The sequence below is a fragment of the Rattus norvegicus genome, chromosome 2 (genome assembly GCF_036323735.1).
Source record: "Rattus norvegicus strain BN/NHsdMcwi chromosome 2, GRCr8, whole genome shotgun sequence".
Taxonomy (NCBI): Eukaryota; Metazoa; Chordata; class Mammalia; order Rodentia; family Muridae; genus Rattus; species Rattus norvegicus.
The window spans coordinates 214,307,806-214,325,125 of record NC_086020.1 but is presented as its reverse complement, the minus strand read 5'-3'; the positions used below and the strand labels follow the sequence as shown (position 1 = coordinate 214,325,125).

Sequence of the window (17,320 nt, the reverse complement as noted above, 5' to 3'; positions counted from 1 at the left end):
ACCTAAGGTCAACAGATGCATCCTTGAGGCATTTAACTACTGTGAGGTTCACTGCTGTAGGTCTGAAAACTGTGAAGCTCCAGCATACTGCTTAACACCCACAGACACAGCTCTCTGACAGAGCAGTTAATCCTTAGTAGGTTTTGAGCATGCAAAGCCAGGTCTGCCTGTAGACCCTGAAATTCTGACAGCATAGAAAGGAAAGAATTTTATGACAGGTCAACAGAGAAGAGCTCGGCTAAATGGGTATGAAAATATCACAAGCAAATTTATTTCCTTGTATACTACACTTACAGGGGGAAAAAAGTAAAAATAGAAGTGATAGGGCTGAGAAGGACAAAAGATGGGATTTATAGGGATTATAAAAGGAAAGGAAAGGAAAGGCAACATCAAGATTTAATGGGCATCTCATGCTCCGGAGAAAGGGCCACAGATGTCAGACCACACCTACACCATCCCCTACCACCAGCTCTTCTACACAGTCCACGGCAATCCCTCTGAGTTGGCCCTTAGGGTGTCTTGTGATGAGTGCTTTTGTTTGTTTGGTTTGGTTTGGTTGGTTTGGTTTTTAATTGCCATGGACTGGCAGCTAGCATTTCAGGTCCTAGAAATCTGACCATGATGTATGTTATCACCAAAGAAAATGTAAAGAGCAGTATGTTGTGTATTCCTTAGCTTTGGGTTACCTATTAAACCTTCAGGTTACATATTAAAATATATTGCTCACATTCAAAGATGTACATTTGCAGACTTATACCGTATCACCTTATATCTAGTATGTAAGTGGGAACGAGTCTTTACTCAAGTCAACAACCAACATGAGGGAATATGTTATCTAAAACCCAAAGAAAACTGCTAATATTACGATTACACCCCAATCCAATGGCCTAAATGTGAAATGTTTGTTACAGGCTTATGTATTTGAACACTTGGTCTTCTACAGTTCCTGCAGCTATTAAGGAAGGTCACAGAGCCTCTCTGGAAGAAGTGGGTCATTGGAGGCGGGACTTAGAGCCTTGTAGCTCCACCCTACTTCTTGTTTGCCATGTTCTTCTTCTTCCCGAGTGCGAGTGACCAGCTAGCTTCTTGCTCTGACAGATATGCCTTCCCTGTCTACTGCCATATCTTGCATACCATGATACACTATGTCTTTCTGAAACCGTGAGTCAAAATAAGCCCTTTCTCCCTTAAGTCTCACTTGTCAGGGTATTTATCGCAATAATGAGAGAGCAACTAAGATAGTTATACATTGGGAAAGCATTCTGTCCCAATTGCAATATTTTATATTCGGTATCAAGATGATCTTGTACCCTCCATGACTTGCTACTGCCAAAATAAGGGCTTCATGTGCAGCATGATATACAGTTAATATTTTTGTGAGTTATATAAAAAGAAAATATAAAATTAGATATTATTGGAAAACCAAACAATTCAATTATGCATTTTTTCAACAGCATTTAATTATATTGTTAAATATCATTCAGACTTATTTCTATATTTAAACACTTAAGGAAATGACTTAACTAAGACACATTTATCATCTAGAGTCATATTTAAAACAGTAGAACTGGAAAAAGATTTTTTCGTTTTTTTAGGATGGGAAAAGCTACACATGATAGCAGCTGCCACCTTCTGGGGCCACGCCTCACCCACCAGATGTCTATTTTACAAAACACTATGTTTTTAAATCTCCCTGACAACAAACTTTATTCCAATAAATGGGAATATGGCCCAGTCCAGATCATGAGGTTTGGTTTCTTATTTTGTTTTCTCCGAAAATCCAAAGGCAGATGTTAGCTTTATCAAATGTAGGACAAAAATCTATCAAAGCATTTGGGTTTTGATAAATGGAAAAAACTAATAAAGATGGGTTTGGAAGGGGAAAAAGGAAAGGACTAGAACACACATACATACATCACACATTTGAATATGTACAAATCAAGGAAATCAAACCTTTTAAAAATTTCATTTTAAATTTTTATTTTGTGTGCATAATGTTTTGCCTACATGTGCGTGTATGTGTATGTATATATGTGAATATATGTGTGTGTGTACATATACATACATATATATGCATCCTGTGTATGCCTAGTGACCTGGAGATCAGAAGAAAACACCATGTTTCCCTGTAATTAGAGTTGCAAATGGCTGTCACTACTAGTGAGTGCTAGGAACTGAAAACCAGTCCTTTGTAATAGCAACAAGTGCTCTTAGCAGCATTGTCATCTCCTCAGCCCTCAGAAGCCTTTACCACCAGGCTCAATATCTGCTTGTACTAGGTTTTGTTATCTAAGACATGACCAAAAAAAAATGGGCAATTTGCAGATATAAAATAGAAGTCCAGATGTTTTTGTGCAAGTATTCTGTCACCTGGCCAAGTGAGGCTTTAGTTGCAGTCTGGCCTTCAGTAAATATCACTCTGAGCTGCAAATATCTCTAAGCTCTGCCGACCAGTGAGAAAAAAGAGGAGCTTAAAGAGAAGCTTAGATATTTGAAGATTTCTTCCAACTCCATTATTCTACGTTAGAATTTTAAAATCTATGCCACCAAGACCTTGAAACTCATTCATAAAAGAATATCATCAAGATGGGATCTAGTTTAGCTCATTAATATGTATATTAAAGGTGAAGATGGACTGTAATTTAAAAATGCCCAACACTTAACTGGTTAACATGGTAATATCTGTAACTGTATTCATGCTACAGACTCCATCAATGAAACGATAGACAATATTACGAATTGTCTTCACAACCAGAAAGCTAGGTTGCTCTGCTTTTATTAAGAAGATCTGTGTCAAACAAATCAGTAGCCTTCTTCTACTCAAAGGATAAACAGGCTGAGAAAGAAATTAGGGAAACTACACCCTTCACAATAGTCACAAATAATATAGAATACTTTGGTGTAACTCTAACCAAGCAAGTGAAAAGATCTGTATGACAAGAACTTGAAGAAAGAAAGCAAAGATCTCAGAAGATGGAACAACTTCCCATGTTCATGGATTAACAGGATTAATATAGTAAAGATGGCCATCTTGCCAAAAGCGATCTACAGATTCAATGCAATCCCCATCAAAATTCCAACTCAATTCTTCAAAGAGTTAGACAGAACAATTTGCAATTTCATTTGGAATAACCAAAAACCCAGGATAGCAAAAAACATTCTCAACAATAAAAGAACTTCTGGGGGAATCACCATCCCTGACTTCAAGCTGTATTACAGAGCAATAGTGATAAAAACTGCATGGTATTGGTACAGAGATAGACAGGTAGATCAGTGGACTAGAATTGAAGATCCAGAAATGAACCCACACACCTATGGTTACTTGATCTTTGACAAAGGAGCTAAAACCATCCAGTGGAAAAAAGACATTTCCAGTAAATGGTGCTGTTTCAACTGGAAGTCAGTATGTAGAAGAAAGCAAATCCATCCATTCTTATCTCCCTGTACAAAACTAATGTACAAGTGGATCAAGAACCTCCGCATAAAACTAGATACACTGAAATTAATAGAAGAGAAAGTGAGAAAGAGCCCCCATCACATGGGCACCGAGGGAAATTTTCTGAACAGAACACCAATGGCTTATGCTCTAAGATCTAGAATCAACAAATGGGACCTCGTAAAATTGCAAAGCTTCTTTAATGCAAAGGACACTGTCAATAGGACAAAAGGGCAATCAACAGATTGAGAAAAGATCTTTACCAGTCCTACATCTGATAGAGGCTAATATCCAATATATACAAAGAACTCAAGAAGTTAGACTCCAGAGAATCAAGTAACTATTTAAAAAATGGGGTACAGAGCTAAACAAAGAATCCTCAACTGAGGAATATGAATGGCCAAGAAGTACCTAAAGAAATGTTCAACATCCTTAGTCATCAGGGAAATGCAAATCAAAGCATCCCAGAGATTCCACCTCACACCAGTCAGAATGGCTAAGATTAAAAACTCAGGTGACAGCGAGGATGTGGAGAAAAAGGAGCACTCCTCCATTGTTGATGGGATTGCAAGCTGGTACAACCACTGTGGAAATCAGTCTGGCAGTTCCTCAGAAAATTGGAAAAAGTGTGGATGCTTCAGTACTTCTTAGAAGGGGGAACAAAATACTCACAGGAGAATATGGAGACAAAGTGTGGAGCAGAGACTGAAGGAAAGGCCATTCATAGACTGCCACTCATGGGGATCCATCCCACATGCAAACCCAAACCCAACCCCAAACCCAGTAACTATTGGAGATGCTGAGGTGCATGCTGACAGGAGCCTGACAAATACAGAGGCAGATGCTCAAAGCCAAAGATAGGACTGAGAATGGGGTCCTCAATGGAAAAGTTAGAAAAAGGACTGAGAGGGGTTGAGGATTTAGCTCAGTGGTAGAGCGCTTGCCTAGCAAGCGCAAGGCCCTGGGTTCGGTCCCCAGATCCGAAAAAAAAAAAAGAAAAAAGAAAAAAAAAAAAGAAAAAGGACTGAGGTAACTGAGGTAACTGCTGCCCCATAGGAAGAACATTATCAACCAACCAGACACCCAGAGCTCCCAAGGACTAAACCACCAACCAAAGAGTACACATGGACAGACCCAAGGCTCCAGCCGCATAAATAGCAGAAGGTGGCCTTGTGTGGCATCAGTGGGAAGAGAGACCCTTGGTCCTGGGAAGGCTAGATGCCCCAGTGTAGGGGAATGCTATGGCTGGAAGGTGGGAGGGAGGGAGTGGGTATGTGGGGGAGCACCCTCTTAGAAGCAGAGGGAGGGAGGATGGGATTGGGGGTTTCTGAAGGAGAAAGCAGGAAAGGGAATAACATTTGAAATGTAAATAAAGAAAATATCACTAAAAGAGAAAAAAAAGAAAATCTTGTGCTTAAAGGGGCTGGACACTAAAGGATGATATCGACAGTAATATTGCCTTCTCTGGTTTGTGTTTGCTGGGTGTTGGTTTATATTCTTTCTTTGATCAAAACAGGGTGTGGCCACTGGTAGATTGTTCATGTTTCAGTGGCTGGTGCCACATCCATATGCACTTGGGAGTGCTAACAGACTTTAGTGTGGTACACACACACACACAAACACACACACAGTGGTGGGGGAGGACAGACAGACAGAGACAGACAGATCAAAAGTTGTGGACATAAAGTTTGGTGGAGGACATATTGGGGAGAGAGGAGTCTAGGAGAAGTTAAAGGAAGAGAGTGAGGGGGCTGGAGAGATGGCTCAGCCGTTAAAGGCTAGGCTCACAACCAAATATATAGGAAGAGAGTGAGGGGGTAGATATGATTAAAGTACGATATATGATACTCTCAGGGAAACACACACACGCACCCACACGCACACGCACATGCACATGCATGTGAACATCAAGGACACCCGTTAAGAGTCCTTGCTACTCTTGCAGAACACCCGATTGTGGTTATCGTAACCTGTATGGTAACAAACATTCTTAACTTCAATTTCGGAAGATCCAACACTCTCTTCTGGCCTCCACATACACTAGACACCCTATGCCAGGCACGTATATACATACATGCGGGCAAGACTCATATAGAAACAAAATAAAAATAAATAAATCTTTAAAAAAAAAAGCAGAGAGTAAAAAGGAAAGATAGTCAAAGTTGACCTCTGTCTTCCAGATGTGTAGACACAAGCAAATGCACACATGCACACATATACGTCACAGGGAGAGCAAGAGAGAAGGGAAATGAGGGGAGAAAGAGAGATTATATACATGGCCTTTATTCCGTAAGTTAAGAAATTAAAAAGAAAGGGTTGGGGATTTAGCTCAGTGGTAGAGTGCTTGCCTAGCAAGCGCAAGGCCTGGGTTTGGTCCCCAGCTCCGAAAAAAAGAAAAGAAAAAAAGAAAAGAAATTAAAAAGAAAAATAAATCCTATTTAAAAATTCTTAGATAATTTGCATACCCACCAAATATGTACACTAAATAAATAATTAAGGAATATATCTGAGGGGTTTGAATGGTTCAAGGTTATTTTAAATCACAAAATTTTCCACAGGAAGAAATAATCTTATGCCTACCACGAACACCAGCAGTTTGGTTTTTTTAATTTAAAGTTTCTAATTATTTGTTCCAATCAAATAATCCATTTATTCATCTCAAATGTTATTTGAAATTTTGTTTCAATTGAGACATTGTCTGTATTAATTACCACCACCACCACCAGATACCCAGGCCAACAGAGGTAAAAGAATGTTCCAATAACGAGAACAAACTGCAACTATACTTAATCATGCAGACAGACCCCAGTGAGACGTCATGCCTACCCAGGAGACATAGTGCTCCGCAGGGAAAGTGCACCAGTCCGTTACCCAGGACCAAACGCTCAGCTCTGAAAACCTACGTGGAAGGAGCATACGGACTGAACATGTTTTATTTATTTATTTAGGAATATTTGTGTTTATGTGCATATGTATGTAACAACAATTATTGAAGAAAGAAGTCAATAGGTTGAAAGAGAGCAAGGTGTGGTGTAGGAGAGGGTTTGGAGGGAGGGAAGAGAAGGGAGACATGATTTAATTACATTATACTTTGAAAAGAAAAGAGGAATAACAACTTATCACCTCAATAACAGGAACATTTATGGATGAGGCACAGTAAACCCCAAGTGACATTCAAAGGCAGTGGGAACGGTTTCCAAGCCAAGATTCTACAGCACCATACCTTCTAAGGCATGAAACGCATGGTGAGAGACTGGAGTCACTTTGCTCTATCTGTGATGTGACAAGAGATGAGGAGTGCTTGTCCAATTTTCTTTTAGCAAATCCACACAGACTGGTAATTCTGAGAAGCCAATTTGCATGTCACCCACAGAGGAGCTCTCTGTCAGGTAGCACTTTAATTCTTCCTGTGTTTATTATCCTAGGATGCTTAAAGTGGTTGCGATCTTAAAAAACTATACTAATTTCCTTAGTTTGTGGACGGGAGAAACTGTATCCAACACCATTGAGAAGTTTCTGTGTCGTGACGAATCGAATCATCCCCTGAACTACCACCCAGCGCTGTCTCCTGGCCTCCAAACCTAGGCAAAGACCCTACAAGAATCGCCCTTTGAGATGGTATTCCCACATGAGCTTTAGCATGCCAGCCAGCGATCAGCATTCTGGTCAGGCAGATGCGTAGACAGCCTCAGACTTTCTGTTCACTGAGAAGGGCGAACAGTGGCTTGGTCAGGATCCTCCAGCAGGTGTGAGTTTGTCCTAATGGCCATATGGATTTTCAGTGGGGCTGTGGATACGGTGTATACATGTGTGCACACACATTTGTACAAATTATAGGTACACAATTATAAATGAGAAAGGGCGATAAGCTTAGCTCAATATAAGAACGATTAAAACACGGCCTAGTCATAAAGACCAAAGCCAGGTTGGCTAAGGGCTCCTGCCGTACTACCAACAGTATCATTTTCCACATAAACTACATAGATACTTTTTAATTGCCATAACTCTGTGTTATCATAAAACGGTCTGTCCCTTCCCCTCACACAGTCCTCCACCTTGCTACTTCTGAAATGTTTCTCAGAGTGGCAGCTAATTTCTCTGAGCCATATTCTAATAGACCTGAGCCTGCACTGCCTTCAGATCACATAAGGGAAAATTAGCTTCCTATTATTTTCTACACACTTGCGTTTTGAAATCTCACTACTCTGATCATTAAGTTTTTCTATTTCAAGCAGAGGTCTGAGGGCAACTATGTCACCTATTATAAATGTATACAGCAGACCAGTCATGGATGTGTGTAGAACTGTATCCACATGGATGGATTAAAAAAAAAGTCCCATTACACAATAATGCTAAGCATTCTTCTTTCTTAATTTTTGGCAAACATATTTAATTTACTGTCATTTTAGATTATATGCTTCTTTTGTGTAGATATATGCTCAGCTTTATAAAGAAAAGAGAACACAAAAGATTCCTGGGTTCATGTTACAGAAATTGGCCCCCATGGAGAGCATTGTTGGAAGTAGAGTTCCACATGTTCTTTCTCAAACGCAGGACCTAGTAGCCAATACTATGTGTACACATGCAAGCAAAAGCACGTTCGGGCATAGCATAGCATGCCAACAAGAGAGCACAGAACGTTCAATATAGGGGGACAAGCAAGGACCGAGTGCAGGTAGCAAGCATTAGGCAATATCATATAAAGCTAACTGTTTTTATAGCTTGTACCCTGCTTCTGACTTGTTTTAGTGATGTGTAAGTGCATAAAAACATATTCCATAGCAAGTGCCACTGTTTCGGATTGCCTATTCTAACTACATGAAGCTCCCTGAATTGTTACAGAATTCTTACTTGCAAGGGGTTTTTTTTAGTAATAAAGTTTGTAAAATTTAAAATAAAAATATCAAATCTAAAAAAAAAGTCCCCAACAGATGGTGTGGAAGAAGAGGTATCTTTACCCCATCTTGTCACTCTCCATTCATTCAAGAGAAGAGAATGACTGGCGTTATTAAAATCCCCCTGATGAGATTCAATTTTTTCACCCTTAAAGCTATTTTTGAACTGTGTCTCCCCAAAAAGATGTTGAAATGCTAGTCTTATTCGTAAACAGGGTCTTTATATGGTCAAGTAAGACAAGGCCATGACAGTGTGCCCTAGAGTGACTGTGCTACTTCATGAAGGAGAAATGCAGACAGACAGACACCTGCATAGGGCCACTGCCTTGTGAGTCCTGGAGTCCTACAAGCAGGAGCTTGGAGAAGCTCACAGTCAACCTACAACGATCCCTTCCCTTCTTGGCCCAGCTAACGCCTTGATCTGAGCCCTTCTGCTTCTGGCCATTCGACTTGAAGTACATACGGATGTGTTAGCAGAGTGTGACAGCCAGCCTCTCTGATGTCACCCTTGTTTGGATGACTAGACTCCCTTCCTGGGAGGCAGGTCAATGAGAAGAGTTGGTTTTTCACCCAGAACTCGCATGTTTTCTCACACTGAGCTAGACCAACTCATATTTTTACTGTTACTAAAGGTATCTCCATGAATAATAGATGAAAAATTACTATGAATTATAGATGGGACGTAATGGAAACAGTGAGTTTAGCTGGATGTCAATTCAGGGAACTGCCCTGGCATTAGACGACGGTCTGGGATGATACGATGTAATTTACTGTTCCACAGTGTAACTGCAGACTCAAGTTACAACTGGGGATGCTAAGAGCCAAGAGCAGCGTAAAAGAAAATATCCAAGTTAAGTTAGCGTCCTTTACTGCATTCACAGAAGTCAACGACCATTCCCTCCCCCATTCAGTTGTTTTCAGACAATGTCATAATTTCATCATTTGTAATGAAGACAAAACCTCTATGTAATTTATTTCCCAGTGTTACATGTGATATAGGACATAGAGGTATATTTAATGCAGTGGCGTACACATATTAACGTCTCCAAGGTGTGGTGGAGCCTCTCTTATTCTTTTGAGTGGTTGCTATGCTGAAATGTTTATGCTTTAAGAATGTTCTCGTCAAGGATATGGGCAGTCGTTGGCATTGCTGGCAGACATCCGTCTTATTCCACTAGGATAATACAGACAGCTAAAATCCATTGCTTTGCCCGTGAAGCTCAGTAATAGATAGAAAAGGGTTGGTGTGGTTAACATGACATTTTTTTGCCCTTAACCAAACTGTTTCAAAAGTGTATTATGACTACTGCATATTATAAATATTATACTTCCTAGTAGTTCCAAAAGCTCTAGGGGGAGGTTTTTATTTTTTGCTGATTATTCGCTCTGAAAACAAGTGTGCATCGTGGTAACCAATTAAGCCAATTGGCTTAGCTTCCCTTTTATTTCATTTAGGAAAGAGCAGGATTTGTCAAGCAGAGCTGACTGATCCATTTGGTTCTGCTCCTTTATTTCTTCCGAGCTTCCTTGACTTATAGAAACGAATCATACCTCGGTAGGAGGAGATTTGGCTTTGTTTTAAGATTCTTTTCGCACGCAACAGTATATATCGAATGGGTGTCGGGGAAGTTAAAGTTAAATAAAATCTCTAAGAAGACAGTCAGAGTGAGCTGCATGGATAAAGTTCGTCTAGGAAATGGATCGAATGTGGTATTGCTACTAAACATTCTTAAACACCTGCTACACAGAATGAAGATGTAGGATTAAAAGGCAGACAAGAGGGGGCAGCTTCTACCACCTTTTTTTTTTTAAAGACAGCATCTCATTCTGTAGCCCTAGCTGGCCTGGAACTCAGTATGGAGCCTAGGTTGTCTTTGAACTCACAGGTACTGCTCCTGCTTCAGACTCCAGAGTGCAGAGATTACAGGTGTGAACCACTCTACCTGATTAATTAACTTTCTAATTGACTTTCACTTCAAGCAGCATGTGGCCTTCCAAAAGGAATGCCCACAAACAGCAACAGTTAGCCCACGTGACCAGCATGGCTATTTAACTGGGAGACTTGGGGCCACTTTGAGTTATGTAGGAGCAGATTAGCAAGAGCTGGTAAAAGGCTAGATCTGGGACTCACTCTGTTGTGGCTTAGGATCTTTAAAGGCTGCCCCAAGGCCAAGTGCTAAGGTTTGGCCACCAGCCTATGAGTGTTGGGAGGTAACACAGCTCTTTATCAGAGGAAGGTAGGTAATTGTGGGTAGGTACTTGAAGGGGAATTGGGACCCCAGTCCCTTACTCTTGTTTCCTGACTGAGAAGTCATGAGCAGCTATGCTTGTCAGCATCTTACCATGATGCTCTGCCCCTAAAGAGCCCTCAGGTGGAGGGAGCCCTCAGTGGAGCCAAATGGACCATGGACCGAAACTTGTGAAAACAGAAGCCCAGGTAAACCGTTTCCTCTTCTCACAGCGATTAACTTACTGTGCCAAGAGATTGATGACCAGATTCCTTTATCATTTATTCTACCTGTGCTTCTCATCAGCCATCTTCCACCTGAGGCTAATTCACGGCTTGCTACAAAGGGGGAATTCTCAGGACAGAGCCAAGCAAGTTTCCCCTTTCTGCTTTGACACCTTGAAACTGTGAAAATCATTGCCACTCAGAGTCAGGAAGCGTGGTCTCATTGCAAAGGATAGGTGAAAGGAAGCAGTCAGCTGCCTGTGGAAATCTGAGAGGCTTCCCACTCAGTTAGGATGGATATTCTGGTGAGCTGCGCTGTTTACCACCACACACTGGCAGAATAAATGCCAATGGTGCTGCTCTATAAGACCACGCAGGAAACCAAGGTTGGCGCACCTCATACCTGCTCTGAGGCTGCGGCCTAACGAGTTTGAAAGCCACCTAAAGAGCATCTGCTCACTTCAGCTGGCCCTGAGAAGGGCACCTTGTAATTCCTGACGTGGATGTGGGGGTTAGGACCCTGAGGCTAGAGCCCAAGCATTTTGACAGGACTCTAGGTGAATGGTGAAGATTTAGAATTTTTTCACATTTATTTATTTGAAAGTGGGGCTGTGATGGTTTGAATAAGAATGTCTTCCACATGCTGGTGTGTTTAAATGCTTGGTCACCAGAGAGTGGCGCTACTTGAAGGGATTAAAAGGATCAAAGGAGGTGGTCTTGCTGGTGGAGCTGTGTCACTGGGGATGGGCTTTGAGGTTTCAGAAGCTCATGCCAAGCCCAGAATTGATGAGAGAGAGAGAGAGAAAGAGAGAGAGAAGTGATATGATATGATATGATGATATGAATTCCAGCAACATGGTTGCTCTAGCAAGGAATCACATACAAAGACCTTCTAGGTCTATGTGATCTGGCTGAAATGCAAACGCATCGTTAGTACACAGGTTTATCCCCAAACAATGAAGGTAAAGTTAGTTTGTAGAAGGAAGCCCCTTGTTTGGAAGTGATGAGTCAGAGAAAGATTTCACAGAATCAGTCAGCAATGGGATACGCCCAGTTCTCAGGAGAACAGGAAAGAGGCTACCTAAGAGCAGTGCAGGGAGAGAGATGAGTTGAGTAAGTTTGTGCAGTGTGGTCGAGTTCGTGAATTCTGTTCGGCTTTCAAGGTTCCCACAGTGTGGCTCAGCAGAGGCAGTCGAAGTGCGAGAATAAGAAGGAGCCAGGAGGTTAGAACAAATTTCCAAAGTTAGTATTAGGCCAAGCAGAGCAGTTCTGTCAGACGTGGAGAAAAGCCAGATCGAATCAGTCAGCTTGGAGAGGGATTTGAGACAGGACAGCTAAATTGAACCAGCCAGAGTTCAGAAAGAGCTAGAAAGGATGAGTTTAATCAGAAGAAAGTCTCCAAGATAGCAATTATATCTGGCAGATAAAAGATACCTTTACATATATGCATACATCTGCCTGCTGATCAGGACGTAGGATTCTCCATCCACCATGTCTGTCTGCATGCCTCCATGTTCCCCACCATGATGATATGAACTGAAACTGTAGGCGAGCCCTCTCTTAGAAGAATGGCTTTGGTCCAGGAGTTCCTTCACAGCGATAGAACAGTGACTAAGACCAAGGCCTACGCCATGGCTCACACACAGAGGTCAGAAGAGAACTTGAAGAAGCGAGTGCTCCCCTTACATCATGTGAGTTCCAGGGATCAAACTCAGGTCATCAGACTTGATGGCAGACAGTTTTACCTGCCGGACCCTCATGCCAGTCCTTTTTGGGTAGAGTTAAATGCTCCCTATGAGAAATAACTCCCTGGATTGACTCAGGTATCCCACTAAAAAAAAGATCTTTTATTACTACTACCTAAGTTCCTTGGAGCCAGAGCCTAAGAACCACATTTCCTGCTCTGATCCATGAGCTAATGGACTGTCCACGCCTCGCTCACCCGAAAACTCCACCCCATTCTTTCAGCATCATGGAGGAGGAGGACCCTACTTTCTCACTTCTCTGTATGGGACCCGAAACTCTACTCTGCCCCCAGTTTAAGTTTGAAAAGAGGGATCACGTTTCTTATATATTATTCTTTTCTTTTGCTCCAGTTTTCTGTAAAGAAAAAAAAAAAAAGGAATACCTTTAAAGCATAAGAGACTGGAAATAATGTGCATTGTGCTCGTACTAAGCATAATTCTTCTTCCTCCTTTCTGCCCTTTCGACCAGCCCACAAGCTAATAAGGGAGTGTTGCAACAGAGCGCAGATATTTCTACAGTGCATACAAATAAAGAAATAGAGGGAAATGAACTGTGAAGTGAAAAGGTACACATCTGTGTACACATCCTATCCTATTTTCTTCTGCTTTCCTGGCAATATGCCTTTAAGATCTCCAATAGAAACGTGTAGGGGCCCCTTTATAAGGACGTCTATGAAAAAATAAATAAAGCAAACGTAAAATTCTTAGTCCAGCATCCAGCATAGAGTGGGTGTTGAGTGAGTCCTCCCTGTAATAACTATACAAGGTCATTCTGAAGACATGCCCAGGGCTTAAAATTTTCTTTTAATTAATTTGCTTAAAAACTGATTTTCTTTCCGGGGCTGGAGAGGTGCCTCAGCAGCTAAGAGTGCTGACTGTGTAATCATGATAACAGCAGTCTGGATCCCAGCACCCACATAACAAGTGGGGCACCCTGCCCATGTCTGCAAGAGCAGCTCCAAGCAGGGCAGAGATAAGAGGAAGACTGAGGGAGAGACCCCACCTCAAAGGAATAGGTAGAGAGTAAGGTCACCCAGTTCCTGTCTCTGGGCTTTAAATGAAGAACACATAAATTATACACCTGTGTTTGAGCACGTGCATGTGTACGTGCACACACAGACACACACACAAGCTTAGAGACATCAACATATGCAAATAAACAAAGAAGTCGCTTCTAGAAATAACCTGCTTTTCTTTATGGGAAGAAACCCAAAGCCTTAACAGTCAAGCCTAACGAACAGGAGCAATGCTTTGTTTTGTTTTGTTTTGTTTTAAAGAACGATGTGATATTCTTTCATTAACATACAGTGCTCTAGCCTAAACCCCTAACTGGAGTACGTGTGTGGGGAATAAGAAAACTGTAAGATTCAGGGTGTGTGCACCATCTCATGAAGCATAGCTGGCCAGGCCTGCACAAGTGAGTGACAGAGCTCAAGGCTCTGCCTATCAAGGCTTGGTCCTCGAAGAGCCATTCAGGTATTACAAAGGTAATCTCTTCCCTTTGTCTGTTGTTCATCTTGTGTGCCTCCTTCTGTTCCTCAGGTATTCGGTTACCTAAACACAACCACATTTGAGATTTTTGGCTGCTGAAAAACTAGCTATGAACCTAAAGGCATTGAAAAGTATTAATTTCTCTCCGAAGAGGGGTTGGTTGGAATTCAAAGACAAACGAGTCTCTTCACAGGAATATAAAACTGAAGGTTACTTGTGCTTTTGGGAAGAGAACTAGATCACCTTGTTATAACTTTGAGTTGCTTTTTATTATGCTTTGAAGGGAAAGCAGACTGTTGCTTCTTCCACTTTAATTCCCTGATAATTCTTTATCATATCTATAAAACTAAGAATAATAATAAAAGCTGCCAATGACTGCTAGACACAAGATTTTTTTTTATTAAAAATGATCTTAGAGTAAATGAGGTAACCGTGGGGCTCTTTGCTTGACATCATCTCCGTGTTTTTACAGCCACATTGGCATTCTGTCCGTGAAACACGAGTACAGCGATGATGTCATTCTCCAGGATGGAGAATAATTGATCTTAACCTTCGCATCACTTTCCTTTAACTTGAAGCACTAACTCAATTGCACGCAGAGACAAATAAAATGTCTGTGAGAAATGAATGTCATTCTAAAAGGTTACTGACAAAGGATACACTTCGGGAAATTTGTAAAACTCCTGTCATACAGGGCCATCAAAAACAGCTGAGGTTTTGGTCTATTAGGAGACAGTCAAATATTTTGTTTTCCTTTTCCCAGTTGTTGCATGAAAAAAGCTAAAACCTTAATATAAAATGCAAACCCCAGCAATTCAGGGTAAAATATTATGAATGGCAAATTATTATTTGCATTCAAGTTATAAATGTGTCGCTTTTGCTGACACACACTTAAGATGCCCTGGTAACAACTTCTGCTGAAGTTGACTCTTAATTCCAATTTTCCATAAATGACCGCACAGCTTAAATAATGGTTTTGCTGAGTTCACTTACTGAATTCACTTGACTGCCTTAGCTGCCTTCCTAGTTACTGAGGCCGTCCTTGTTCTGCCCCCTCCTTCCCTTTGTTATTCACTCCCCGGTGGTATTTACCATACGGTGCCCCAGAACATAACTGTCTTTGTGCTTTGGTCTGAGAGTTTTGTCATGCTTTAAAGTCAACAATGGCAGCGAGGCAAACATTCCACAGCGCTCTCCCAAATCCGTGTCTATAGAGGTAAGAAAGTTTGTGCTGGCATTCATCTTACATTTAATAATTCCCTTTGCCAAACTAGTGGCCAGCAAATGTACGTTTCTCTTTACCTCTCCTCTTTTATATACAGAGTGCCTCATTAAGGCTAGCTGATACACAGACAACAGACACCCACCATTTCTCTCTCTCTCTCTCTCTCTTTCTCTCTCTCTCTCTCTCTCTCTCTCTCTCTCTCTCTCTTTCTCTCTCTCTCTCTCTCTCTCTCACACACACACACACACAGGTTGGCCGGACAGACCTTCTCATGGCATCAGAGTTGAGTACCCTATGCAGCTACTGTCCCGATGACAATCGTCACACGATGCATGCTTTCCTGACCGACACTTACTGTACAAACGAATGCACGTTACTAGTTATGCGGTTTCCCAGACCACCACCACACCACAATGCAAACCCTCACTCAAGCCCTTGTCTCCAGGTACACACAGGTACAGTTGGTCCTGGAGCCAGGCTGCCTCTGTGCCAGTCCCCAGCTGTCACCTCTGCCCGATGCCACTCACCTTGACCACAATCGCAGTAGCCCCAGTCCACTTTGCCTTGGGCATTTCGATAGAAGCACCAAGGTCTGCCCGCGCCACCCGGACTCCGGCAGAAGTTGTGCGGCTGCCCTCTTAGCTCAGCCCAACTGGCCGGGGGCGACCGCTCCAGGAAGGGCGGCACCTCGTCCCAGTGTAGACACGGGACGCCGAGGTTGGTGGCATTGCCCCAGGGCTCTCCAGCCCCGCACCGGCGTGAAATCGTCGGGGGCGTGTGCCGGGTGCTGAGGAGCTGAGGGCGCTGGGCAGCGGGGGCCCGCGGCGGGAGCGGGAAGCGCGGGGTCCTGGGTGGCCGCCGCGAGCTGGGAAGGTAATGCGCGTGTTGGGAACGCGGTGGAGACGGATGCGGGCGGTGCAGGGGCGAGTGCAAGACCGGATCAGCGCGGGCCACTTCGGACAGTACCCCTAAAATCACAGCCAGCACGCAGCGGGCGAGCGCCATGGCTGCGGCGCCGAGTGTGGTCCATGCTGGGCTCCGGGTCCCCGCGGAGGGGGCGGGGCGGGGCGGGCAGAGTCCTAGAGCCCCCTCCCACGCTCGCGCCGCCGCCCTGCTGTCCGGGCCCCTAGGGCGGCTGGAGAATCACACCGGGACCCGAAGGGTCAGCCCCTCGAAGCAAAGGCTGGAGCGCCAGAGGCGTTGAGATTCAGGAGCTCTGTCGCCCGGAGCTCGACCTCCACCCCACCCTCGGCTGTCAGCCTGAGGCGCGGGCTCTCAGTGCCAACGCGGGGGAAGGTCTAGGCTGCCCGTGCCAAAAGGCACACACCACAGCCCTGTCTGGCGGCTCCCACCTGGCACCCGTCCCTCCCATTCTCCCGTTCTCGGTCGTTCTGTCTGTGTTTTGCAATCTCTGGAGAAATGTGGATGGAATTAGATGCACCTCTCTGCCTTGGCAATTCACAGGACAGAAGTTATGAAAACCCACCACGAGGAGTGTTAAAAACACTTTGCTGAGCTGAGTCCTTTAAGGACTCGCTGGGCTTGAGATTCCAAGCTTCACACCGTGTCCCGATGAACATTAGAGGAAATTAAATGCCCGAGCAGATCTAGCAAAAGGAGCTTGAGCCTTTCCCCTTCCTGCCTCCCACTTTCCACCAGATGCCCTGGACGCCAGTTGTTAGGTTTTAATAGGGATTCATCCTGATCTCCATCCACCACAGATGTGTCCCTGTGGCACCTGCCTCCTGCCCTCAGGGCCAGGACTTGAATTAAGCCTCTTGGTTTGCTGCCCCAGGCAAGAGCTGAACTCCCATCAAATTAGCTTCAATATAAGTAGACTCTGCCTGTGAGAGATGTTATTAGTTTCTCTGATGGTTCAGTACACCTCTCCCAACAGCCCCCTGTGCCACCCCAAAGCCTTTAAGAATTACCAGGGGCTGAATGTTTAGGCTGATTGCTCTTGACCAGGCCACTAAGTGAAAGAAGAACTAGAAATCAGGGGCTGAAGATGACAACCTTGCTTTCTGGGGTGATGATGGGACTCCGTTCCCTAAAGGTATGCGATCTGAAGAAAAC

General features: G+C 43.2%; 1 protein-coding gene across 1 annotated transcript in view; it reads right to left on the bottom strand.

The window, feature by feature from the left end:
- Positions 1-16,431, bottom strand: part of Prss12 (serine protease 12) — a 59,985-nt gene extending 43,554 nt beyond the window's left edge. Inside the window, 1 exon segment of the mRNA NM_053504.1 lies at positions 15,772-16,431. Within this exon segment, the coding sequence (NP_445956.1) occupies positions 15,772-16,249 (478 nt within the window). The 5' untranslated portion in view covers positions 16,250-16,431.
- Between the last annotated feature and the right edge of the window lie 889 nt (positions 16,432-17,320).